General features: G+C 37.7%; 2 protein-coding genes across 2 annotated transcripts in view; both read left to right on the plus strand.

The window, feature by feature from the left end:
- Window positions 1-6,538, plus strand: part of LOC149104529 (uromodulin-like) — a 32,776-nt gene extending 26,238 nt beyond the window's left edge. Inside the window, exon 6 of the mRNA XM_089271240.1 lies at window positions 3,355-6,538. Coding sequence (XP_089127366.1) covers window positions 3,355-3,716 — 362 coding nt within the window. The 3' untranslated portion in view covers window positions 3,717-6,538. The remainder of the gene's footprint in view (window positions 1-3,354) is intronic.
- The window catches only part of LOC149104515 (pancreatic secretory granule membrane major glycoprotein GP2-like), a 290,181-nt gene that overhangs the window by 230,047 nt on the left and 47,271 nt on the right, over window positions 1-12,863 (plus strand). The window lies entirely within an intron of this gene.

Here is a 12,863-nt window from a genome sequence, read left to right on the forward strand (position 1 = left end):
CATGAAAGTGAATAACAACTGAAACATGCTGTAAACGGACGTTACAAGAAACGCCTTAATTAATACTTATGTTCTTGCGTGCTATTATATTTTGGGGTCATACAATTAGCACTAAAAGTAAAAATGTGCGTTGCACTTGCTGTTCTCGAAGTTAAGGCCAATAAAAATTGAAATTTTCAGTATTTTACCCCCAATACGCCAAACTTACAACGCATGCGAAAATCTATATGATATTTATATAATGTTAACAATGCGAGAGCTATTTTACTTCAGAAACGGCACGAGAAAAAGGAACACAACAATGATATGTGGGGTAAGGGGTTGGGAATGAAGTTCTCCAATAACAGGCCAGTGGAACTACATGTAAATGCCATCACTAAACGAATCACTAACCTGGCTTGGTAAAGGGGGGTGGGGGGCGTCAAACCCCCCTCCCCTCCGAGGATGGAGGTCACAAACCCCTGGGAGAGGTTCCTAATCCTCTTCGGGGCTGCAGTCACAATACCCCGAAAGAGGTCCTTACTCCCTTTCAGGGCTGCAGGTCACAATACCCTGAAATGGTCCCTACTACCCCTCAGGGCTGCATGTCACAATACCCTGAAAAGGTCCCTACTCCCCCTCAGGGCTGCAGGTCACAATACCCTGAAAGGGGTCCTTACTCCCCTCCAGGGCTGCAGGTCACAATACCCTGAAAGAGGTTCCTAGTCCTAAGGGAGTTTAGACTCATGGTTACATGGCAACCCATCAATTCTGAGTCTATGGGGCCAATAGTGCCTGTATGGGAGCACTTCATCCCAACCCAAAGTTTATTTGTGTATTTCAATTAGACAAATCTAAACCGTAGACTAACTCCTTAATACAATCATGCAGTCCTTGAGATTAGACAAGGCTAATCAGTTCATTCAGTGTCTTTGATGTAGATAAACTACATAAGTGCCAATAGCATTGGTCGCTAACAGTTACAAAAAATAGCTCCTAACTGTAACGTTTTGTGTAAAGAGATCTCAATACATATTGCTGTGTATCTGAGAATTAGATACAGGTACATTGGCTGTACATAGTAAAGCTAGTCAATAATCCCGTAACATGGAAGCCAAAGGCCCAGCTGAGAAGCTTAAGTAGGATATATAACTATTCATAAATTCACAAACATTGTGTATTTCGTGTGTGACATGCTTAAACCATAGGGTGGGGAGGGAGGGAAAATCACGTCATCGAAGAAGGCAAATACAGTTTGCTAGCTCGCAGCGAAAGAATGAATGAACACACCACTCGTGCTCGATGCCTGGGAATCGATTGACAGTGACATACCAGCTCAGCCAATTCTGATTGGCTTAGCGTACAGTTTGCGTCACTAATGCATGTGATCACACTAAACTTTGGACTGTGAAACCCTACCCTCTACCTTTTTGCATGTCACACAACCAGCACGTAATCACTCATGGTTGTCCCATTAACTTAAATTTGTGAGGACATAAATTGGTCTTGCATGTAAGAGTAAAATCATGGAAAAAAAAGATAACGAAAAAATCGGTGCAATTTTGTACTGCACGCGATGAAAATAGCGTCTTAATAGCAAAGAGAGAGAGAGAGAGAGAGAGAGAGAGAGAGAGAGAGAGAGAGAGAGAGAGAGAGAGAGAGAGTTGAAAGAGTTGTTGAAAACAGCCCAAAATTTGGTCGCAAATTAATCTCAGAAGACCCCCATGGAGCTGATAGCCAGAACTCGGCTGCAAACTGACAATGAAACTGAAACTTTGGCATTTTACATAAGTCTGCATAAGGGATTTGTGTTTACATTTTAAGGACAATCAGCCAAACACTATTTGGGTGAAAATATTGGTTTTTATAATATTTCAGACGCCATTAAATTAGTGTGTCTCAAATTTAGAAAAAAAAAGAAGAAGAAAACTCACCTCCATAGCGAAACGCTCTGTTGAAACAAAACCCTTCCGCCGCTAGCTAGTGACATTGATTTTGAGAACTTTCTAATTTTGCTGAGGTCATGTGAAAACGAACTATACAGATTGGGATTTTGATGAAGTGTGGTTGCATTTATTATTTTATTCTTTTTTGATTCTGAAAAAGTCTGATTTAAGGGCTCATTAACTGATTTATGTACGCGCTCGCGCGCGTTGCTAAGGAGGTGAAATTTCACTTCCGGTTACTAACGTCAGCCTGAGTGCGGAAAATAAAAACAGCTCAAAAACTTGCAAATTCCCTTACATTTTAGATGTTTTTCTTTGTGTTTCACAAAATGCAAAGTAAAAAAAGTATAAGCAAAGACAAAATAAGAGAAAGACAGAAAAACAAAGAGCAATAGAAAGAGAAAAACTAACTCAGTGTGGCTTTGTTTGATCTTACCGAAGTGCCCTGGTAGTGTAAATTGCGCACGCGCTAATAGGGTAACTTCCAATAGATATCAGGCGCACTTCCGGTTTCTTTAAATGCTAAAGGAAACGCGGTTTTTCATTAAATCCAGCTTTTTTCGACGAATTTCGATTAATGCAAACGTTGGAAACATAGCTATGCATTCCTTTTCCGAAATCATGCTTTTTTCAGAAAATTATAAATTTTTCAATATTTTGAAATTCTCTCAAAATCTGACCTTTTAGCCATGAAACAAAATCGATGCATAGCGTAATGAGGATTTACATTAAAATATTAAATCAATGAAAAAAATCCCGTTAAAGTAATTTGCCTGGGAGCCTTTGCATTTTTTCCGTATTAGTCACATGACCATGGGCGCGGCCTGATGACGTCATTACTAGTGTTACTGATCATGAAAAAGTTAAGACACATGAAATAACTCTGAACTAACTAAAAATGATGAGGTTATATGAGAATAAATTTTCCTAAGCAACGGCTCGAAAAGATCGGTTAATGGCCCTTAACTTATCACAAGGAACGCAGAATCCTGTGTATATAAACTAAATATCATTATGAACGTTTAATCATGAATTTATTATGATTTATTGATATCATGATATGTGTTGTGTTGCTGATGGCTGGCCAATTTATCGCTATTTTTCATCACTGTAAAGCAAGTTTATTAATGCGCGCGCGTTCGTTTCTTTCTCTTTTATACTATAAAAGAGTAATCGTATGAAAGCTCCAGCAATTAAGGATTCACGATAATTGAAAATATTTTCAAATTGTACAGGCGTAAAAAGCGAATTTTCGAATGTCTCTCGTAGTGTTAATTAATCTTTTAATATTCACATTTTTTTATTTCATTGATATACTTAATCACCTCGTGATACTTGTTTTCTGTTGTTTTTGTTGTTGTTGTTGTTGTTTTTAGTACATACAGTATTGTGCAAAATTAATACAAATATTAATTTTTCTTTTTTTTAGCTGACATATGTAACAACTACCAAAATCTGACTGATGCGGAAAGAAAATATAACTACACAACACAAAATGAGAAATGTGACAACTTACCCGATAACTGGTATCGTTTCCAAGGAGCTGCAGGCACAAAAATGGTGACCACATGTCCACCGATGAAGAGATGTGATGCACGCTTCCCTGTCTGGTTGAAAGAGAATCACCCTACAGTTGCTGAGGGTACAGTCCAAAGAAAATTCTGCATTCACATGGAGAGTAATTGTTGCAAGGATTGGGTCTTCATTAAAGTAAAGAACTGTGGCTCCTACTATATCTACAACTTATTTTACCCAGGGAAGTGTAACGCCCGTTACTGTAGCACTGACTAATCCATTTACAAATGATTTTAGTGTTAAACCAATATTGACGGCTCTTTCGTGACGTGATTGCTACCCGTTTGCTTACGTTGATCTTCCGTTTATCATTTGAGAACTGCAACTACTAGAAAGACACTCGATAAATCTGCAAACGGAGAAAAAAACATACAATTTACATGTTATAATTTATTTGAAGATTAATGATAACTTGTCCTCAAACCCAGGGAACGGGCGAAACATTTGACGTGTAAAGAGGCGTCCTAGAAGCATGTTTTTGACTTGAAATGTCGTGATGTAATTTGCAACTGCTCCACACAGTGCCAACTTGTCGACATTAGATCGTGAACGACTTTTTCGTACACCGTAGATCGGTGCTCTTAATTATTTTCAATTCACCTATATTCAGTGGGCTATCTAATTGTTCGACGGTTAGGTCTGGCACCACTAAATGGAACATAAACATAGAGAAACTCCAGTTTTTTCAGAACTTCGTCGCTCGTATTTGAGGAAGGACGATCACACTTCAAATATCAGTCAAGGGTCTCGTGACCTTATCATCCGGTGTACAAAGATCTACAAATGCCTATATGGATAAGGTCCTATTGTTAAGCGATCTCAAATTCATGGTGTTTCCACTAAGAAGTCCAATAACATTAACAATTAGAGGACGTCTTTAATTGCTGGTTTTCAGTGTCACGCAATTCAAAATTGATCAAAATAAAAATCAAAACCGGTCAATAGTCCAGAATCTGGGAAATGAAAGAAGGTAAATATGCAAAGACTCTCGCCAAAATTCTGGTCACAGCAATTTTTGTTATGCGAGATACGCGGAGAAACTTTTTAACCCAAATTTATAGAGATTTGTATGGAGACGCCATGCTGGTGCCCATCCGTATAGGCACCAACATGGCGGCCGGAAACCAACAGAAACATCTGTCACTGAGTTTTGCTACAAAAGCGTGAATTTATCCCTCGAGGAACTCTAAAACATTAAAATAATACTTTTTCTAAGCATGAACTGTTCAGATAGCCAAGTTCCCCGAAATAAGTCAGTTTTTTAACCGTCATGACAGCTCTATAGGCCGTCAAGTAAATGCCGCGCCACGCAAAAGCTCAGAAATTCAAGTGTAGTGTATCACAAAACCAAGAACCCATTCGGAGCGAAAATTTGTATGAATATTAGTTTTCAGCTGCTCTTATACATCATTAAATTAAAATCTCAGGAAGATCAATAGTTTTGCAGTTCGAATTTTAGTGACGTCATGTAAAAACCAGCTATTGGCCTAACATTCCTGTCCATGAAACGCTTGAATGAGTTTGGCCATGAGATTAAAAATTCTCCATTATCCAGCTTGTTCAAAAAGACGGTGAAAACCCCGTGGTTTTCATGATATATCTATATAATTGTGCTACATCATATTGTAGAATTTTTAACCTGGAATTTTAATTAGTTTTCATAAATTTTATATTAATATAAATTAATTCTGAAAAACCCACCAGGGAGAACTGATAAATAGTATAGGGTTCTATTGTAAGTGGAGGGTCGTACAGGCTCCATATTGTAAATCACTCTCGACAGACGACTCTAAGCATTCAGAGGACTCGCATCTCAAAATCACATAGTAGAGTAGTGAAATCACGAATATCGGTTAATAATTCAAGTTCTTCACAGGTCACGCAAAACCTTAAGGTCACACAGTTCGAAGAACAATGTCATAAATTCACGTTTTACCGAAAAGTGAAATCAGGTAATCACGCATCGCGAGAATACCCCTGTACGACCCTCTAAGTGCATAACTGGTGTAACAGATAATTGTTAGTTGTTTGTTTGCTTGTTTTTTTTTGTTTGTTTGTTTGTTTGCTTTACTAGTTTGTTCCGTCTTTATTTACATGCTGGCAATATTCTTTCTTCGTGTTTGTTTCTTCCCTTGTTTGTGTTTATTCGTTTCCTTGTTTTCATGTCTCTTTCTTTACTCTCATGTTTCTCCTATAGTTTGCTTTTCCATTTCGTTTGTTTCGTTTTTTTTACGAAGTTGCTTTTCATTTTTGTCTTGTTTTATTGTCTGTATATTAGTTTGCAGTCCTATATGTTCGTCCTTCTTTCATTCATTTCCTCGTCTCCTTTTTTTTTCTGTTTGGTTTAATTTATGTGGTTTTATCTCGTGCAACCATGGTTACAAAGAATTTTCTAGAAGGGGATTTTTGTCCCTAACTCTTTAGAAAGAAAAACAATAAATGGAAAGGGATTTAAGTTATTTTAAGTGTTTTGATAGTGTACATTGGGGAGTCTCTGTGTAGGACGGGGTGAGTAGGGGTAAAAGAGTATCGTCCACTTTAACTCAGGCTAAATTAGTGAGAAGAATTAATTTGTTCACTTCAATGAAGTGCTTGGTTGCAATGATAACTCAGTTCACCGATAAATTAAAGGTGGATAGTGTTTACTTCGTTGCAGCAGTTTATGGAAATAACGCTATTATTATTTATAGAATGCTGAGGAATTGCTATTTAAGCAGTTCTTTTGTTTAAGCTGATTTCTTCACGGGTAGCTCAAACTAAGCACGTGAGCGTAATTACCACTTTACGAAATTTTTTTATTATAGTTCGACCCTTACACCTGTTATTAAAAAACATAAAATAAGATAATTAAATTTACTATTGTAACGTGCCATAAACAATTAGTGGAGTAAAGCGCTCTGGGAATTTTTTTCTCTTAATTTTAATATCCTTATAACAGTAAGTAGTCATGACCTATAATATTTTAAAAGATCTTATGAAAAATACTCCTGGCGCTTCAAAATGTACAAAACTAGGAATAAAATGCTACTTTAATCCTAGTTATGTTGTCTTTATGTACCCTTTCTGAGATATAAGCATTTAAAGCTGATACTACGGATACATTTTTAACAGATATATACCGTGGCTATGGTAACCTATTATGCCATGAAGATGACAACAACTTATTCACCAATAATTGGAAATTTTTGTGATACCATCATTTTGACAAGTGTCATTATTTATCTGTCAAAGTTCAACTGCTGGAGACTGTTAAAGGCACTTTAGAGAAAGTATTACATGTGTGTAATATCAGGATACAAAAAAAAAAAAAATACATTCATGATACTAAAAAAATCGTGAAATTCCTTAATTACAAACTAATTATTTTAAACACAGGCGTACGGGCTTAAGGGGGAGGGGTTCGGTAGCCAACCACCCCGCCACCACCCCTCCGTTTTGAAAATTGTAAATTAAAACCTTTCAAGAAAAACGATGACTCAGGCAACAGCACTTGGGAGAAAACATTCCAAAATAGTACCGTGGGCGTGATTTCCAGAACTCGTAAATAAATTTTCTAGTTAAATTTAATGAAGACGCTGACCTGGAGTCTGTATCTTCTGTAAATAGTATCATGACATGTATTAGCTCAGTATATCTGCTGCTGACTTGTAGTATCGTTGGCGTCCGAGAGACCCCACTGTGGTCAGTGGCCTTTCAGACTCCCGACAGAGAAACCTTTTTTTTGTTTGTTTGTTTTCAAGGTTTCCAGGCTTGTCAGCTACTTTCTCTGACATTTGCCTTGCCAAAAAAAAATCTCAGATAATATTAAGGACCTGTGGTATTCTGCTTTCGAAAACATACTATTTGGTCAAATGTGCATCGTGGAGATGCACGATAAGGATATTATTTATGTTCCCAATTTCCATCAACAAAACAATGACTAAAGAATCACAGTTAACAACGACCAAGACTTTCATTTTTTCGGTGGCTCTAAAAGGTCCATTTTGAATTCTCCACGAAAAAGCGGAACTAAGAAACGAAGGAACGATAAATTTAAACAAAAAATTTGAACGTCACCTAACTGAAGATGAGCGAAGCAACAAGTTTGCATACAAGCAACCAACTCTTCAAAATAAAATGCATGCTAAAAATTGTAATCTGCGTTTGCCTTTAAATAAGAACGGCCAATTAGCACACGTATTTCTAACGCGGCTTTCGGTTGACAGAACACGCAATTGTAATGAACAGAACGTTTTAACTAGTCTAAAATCACTTACTTCTTGCCTTCCAGCCTTTTACAAGAGGGATCAAAATCCAATTTCGTCTTAAGACATCCATGCAATGACGCATAAAACGGTGATGAGAATAAAAACAATCGTCAAATGGGCGATATTATTTTCATGTACCACCAGAATTTCAAAACCAGCATATTATAAAGTCCCAGAAATAGCTGAGAAAAAGGTTAGGGTACTTAATGCAGCAAATATGAGAACACAGTTTGTGCTGTAACCATTCAAAGAAGCAAATTAATATTTTAAGTTTGTGTTTTACTATATAATTACAATGCGCCTCATCTTTCATGCAGTTTTTCTTGCCACCATGTGCGTCTTGAACACTCCGCACCTTTACACGCTTATTTTAAGCTTTGAATGCATGGAACCCGGAAGTTGTTGTGTCGCGTGTAATCGTGATATATCTGAACACTGTACACGGGTAAGCTTCGATCAACTTATTTAACACTATTCCGTGAAACAACACAAAGATCTGCTACTTCGCGAATTAATAATCCTGGAAAATGTCCTAAATAATAGGAAAGAGCTCTAATCCCATTTTGCTTGAAGCAGATGGCAAATTTCGTTCTATTACAGGCGGTTACGAGTTATATTCCACGAATATCTGCACCGAGCCTTAATCCAGATCGACGTAGAAAAGTTCTGTCCAATTTACAGAGACAAAGTGTACGTCATTGACCCGAAATCAAATTCTAAAATATTGTGACACCATGAAAATCGTTGGCGTTACCTTCACTAGAAAATTCTTCGCATATTTCTTTCAGACAATCCCGGACAAACGTAGTTGGGACAGCTGAGCTGGATCACGTATATCCCACCCCTCTAATCAAAGTTGGCAAATGTCGCGTTTTTCTCAACATAAAGGGACAAAATCACCTGATTATCAACATTGGGATTGTAGACTGGTTACCAGTCATACAAAGTCACGCAATATATTCCATGACCCACTGCTCTTGGAACGCCCTCTGGTCTGAACAGGGCAAGTGCTGCACCATGTTGAACGACATCAAACAATCCCTGCCAGTCCTTACCTGAAGCCTTTACCTGACCACTTGATAGGGATATGTTGCAGTGGCAGCAAACATTTTTGATAATGAAGCCATCATAAGATACTCTCTAGAGTTCTAGGAAAAAAAGTAATAGCTGAGTCAGATTTTCCAGGTTTTAAATACATTATTCCAGCCTCTAAATGAACAGATTTACATGTAAATAGTATTTTCTAAAGCATATCAAATTCACAGCTTCTAGTATCACGAACCTACATGTATACGCTAAGTTAACTTTTGAGTTGACAGTTAAGGGTTATTTTTGAAATCCATGACAGGCCATTTATTAGCACTTGTTCTAACCTAAAAGTCTGGATGCCTTTCGTTTTTTGTTTTCTTTTTGTTTCGTTTTTTTTTAGGTAATTCAGTTTTACACACATTATATGTAACTAGACGCTCTAAGAGCGTTTACTCGGTGACGATTTTTTTTTTTTTTTTCACCGTATAACAAATTAAAACGACAACAACGTATCAATCGGATGGGCCGTAATCCTTTTTCTCAGGGTTAGCAAATTTACGATTTGGAAAGAAATGTAAGCTTATCTTCATCGCTCGTACTTTATGTTGTGTGGCGGCCATAATAAAATTTAAATACGCGGTCAACTGGTGGGAGGTCTGGAACCAAGAATTTAGGAAAATAAGAGAAATTCTGATACCTCGCCGAGCCACTCCCTGTCAATCACTGATGTAGTTATAATTTTACATTAACAAGACTAAACAATGTAATCTTTAACTTCGACTCCATTGCCAAGATTCTCTTCTTGTTGTCTACGTTCACAACGGTTTTCAAATTGCGAGAAAGGTTCGCAGATTTTTTTCTTTTGTTCGTTTTTGTTTGTTTATTTGTTCTTGAGGGGGGAGGGGGGATAGTTCCTTTCGCTCTTTGAATCGTGTGCTCGTTTTGTAACCAGTGCAATTATCTTTTTAAAATCCATAAATTATCAGTCTGAAAACCGTAATAAAACAAATCAAGAACTGCAATGGTGGACAGAAGCCCTTGGGATACTTATGTAATTCAACGCGCTTGTCTGTGTTTATCTTTTATCTTCTTCACTGAAGTTTGAAAAAGCACTGCAATTCTTTTAAAGAGGCGTTGCTATTCTCTCCTCCCTACTAAATACAATGTTAAAACTCAGACGAAATTACACATTGTAGGTAGGGTGGGGGAAGATGCAAAGCAGGTGAAGTTGTTTTCGCTCGTGACTGTTGTTTGGCGTGTGTGCAAAAGCGCCAAGAGCTCAAATTTGTCTCAAGACTTTTGTCCATGATTGCGGGTGAAAAATAAATTAACTGAATCCTCTTCGCTCTATGGGGGTGTCTGGTGAAGGGTTTATAGTGGTAGCACGTTTACAGCGATGTGGTCCATCTTAGTGCCAGGCAACTGGTGAATGGCTGACTGGCTGTACTGGTTCACACCTACATTAAACCTATTGAACGCCCCAACTCGCACCCCTGACATGGTGACGGCACACTCCGAGCAACGGTATCGACCTGCCGGGTAAACTGCATAACTAATGACTGTCCGCTGCATGCCACGTGGCATATATATAGGGCCGCAATTGCACATCTTCTCTCCACCTCAATTTATCTCTAGCCCTGTCAGTGCTCTGTTTCTCTAACAACCCTTTCCCAAATTCTTCTTCAATAGAAACATGAAGTATTTTATGATGGACGAAGTCAAACTGTGAATAAACACTGGTCGCATAATGATCACAATTTCTTCTATATTGACAACATGTGGTTTGGCTAAACTACGTCTACTTGACAATCTTTATCTTCCGCTTTCTTCGCCTATTGGAGACTTAAAGACATTTTCGGGAACAAGGGGACAAGGTCATCATGTTACATGGAAAAAGGTATAATTTTGGATTATTTTAAGGGAACAAGTGCTGTCTGGAAATTATCAACAGACACCTGATGTCAAGGAGCAAAATTGCAAAAGTTTTCTGACATTATGAAAAAGTGTAAGCTCTGACTAGAAGATCTTGCGTCGTAAACCTTATTGATTTTGAGCACCTTTTACTCCCAATATTGTATAACTCCTCTAGGTATTCAACATCGAGAATTTATCATTTAAAATGAGATAAATTCAGGGACAACACGCCGGATGAAAAAGGGAAATCATTAACGATACCAACTTGATGAGCCACCAGTTCACAAAAATAACATTCAAACTATTCTCACTGCATAATTAATTAGCTCATTGCAAAACATGCTGTTATTCCATAACATTCCCCAGTTTTCGCCCGTGCTAGTGGCGTCGGTAATGCTTTGCGCCATTTGGAGTTTCTATTTGGTCTCTCCACTTGAAGCGTGGTCTTTTCGTCCTGCATGTAGTCCACAAAGACAGTCGTCTCTTGTGACCCGCCCACCTCCCCTGGTGGCGGTTGACCAAACTCCTATCTGCTCATATCCTCGTTACATGCCTATTGCCTCATCAGTCGCGGACTCTTCCCATAACTTAATCTTATGCGACGAGGTAATGAGTATGCAGTGAGGATATGGTACTAATGAGAGTATACCAATCAAGAAGCTTGATGCGATGAGAATAAATAGCGAGAATCTGAAGCTGAGTCATTTTGCGTGTAGTTATTTGCGACAACTGAAACCGGAATTTTTGAAGTTTGTTTTCTTCTGTGATCCAAGGTTTAACTGCAGAAAATCCCTTATAATATCGCTTGAAGACAGTGAATTAGCTTACCTATGTCTTTTATTTCAAATAAAGAAAAAGTTTATATTTACACAAGACTGGCTATCCTTGAGACATATTCAGCCAATCTTGGTAAACAAATTAATTAAACAACCGTATCCTCTTTTCTCATTACAAATAAGCAATTAGAACAGAATTAAAGCATATACGTGCTGTGGTCTGCTGAGTCCTCCGTCACGCGAAAAAGTGACATGATTGGCTAATATCTGACATCAAAGCGTTGTTTTAACTGTGATTCATATCATGCCATTTTTCATTAGTCGTTGTTAGCTTTTGTTTAAGCATAATTCGACCAGACATCACTGGTGATTATTCGATACTATATTAGCTTGTATCTGAGAGTGATTAGATAGAGACATCTGTCGCAGGTTAAGAATGAGTGTTTCTCTGCCTTTCGTTTTCGTGTCATGGAGTTCAGTAATCCATTGTCGAACTCGGGCGCAGGGTGAGTTTGAAAATGTACTGTTTACCTGCTTTGTAATTCATATAGATAGTATCTTAATTAAGTTTTCTTCAGTTTAGCTAAAGATGTCTGTTGAAGGATTCTTGATAATTTGGGAAACGAATCAATAGGCAGAAATTACACCTAATTTGTTCGAATTCGCACCACACCCTTTGTATTCGGTCCTACCCAAAGTCAGCCCCATACCTCTCCGCCGTACTGTATTAATCTTGTCAAGTGTGGACATGTGACGAGAATAAAGAAAAGCAAGTGTAGCATAGACTGTTAATGTCACGATATTCTGTCCAGTTTTCGAAATTAAATGATATCTTGGCAGGCCATCTACTTCTCTTCGAGATCAAGGGTTAGTTTTAAGCCTTTCGTTTGACTCGGGAGCCAAGACGGTCGCTGATGATCTCCGATTAGCCGTAGATTTGGAAGTGATGTGATAAAATGCTAAACGCATTTGTGCTCATAACCAATTCATTCTAAAAAAAAAAGATGCATTGTTAGAATCTAAAACGAAGAAGTGAAACAAATCTTAAATCAGCAGCTTTGCCTCTAAAATATGAAACGAAACTGACAGCAGTAAAAAAAAAATCTGTGTTTACTTGATAAAAGGTTGATGCTGAGTATTTTCCTTTTAATTGGAAAAAGTGTCTAACAGTTAACTCGAGGTGCTTACCGTAAATCCTTGGGCAATCACTCAATCCTTAATTTTAAGTCTTGTAAACGTCGTCGAAATTGGATTAATTCAATTATCAAATTATCAAATTACTTTAATTGTCTTATCTTGTGATGTGAACATAATTTTACTTTGTATCATATCTATATAATCCATGCTTTGAATTAAAATAGTCGGTTTGTTAGCAAGAGAAGGATAATCTTCCCTAC

This window comes from Orbicella faveolata, unplaced genomic scaffold (assembly GCF_042242905.1).
Source record: "Orbicella faveolata isolate gen_17 unplaced genomic scaffold, um_ofav_v1 contig_34, whole genome shotgun sequence".
NCBI lineage: Eukaryota > Metazoa > Cnidaria > Anthozoa > Scleractinia > Merulinidae > Orbicella > Orbicella faveolata.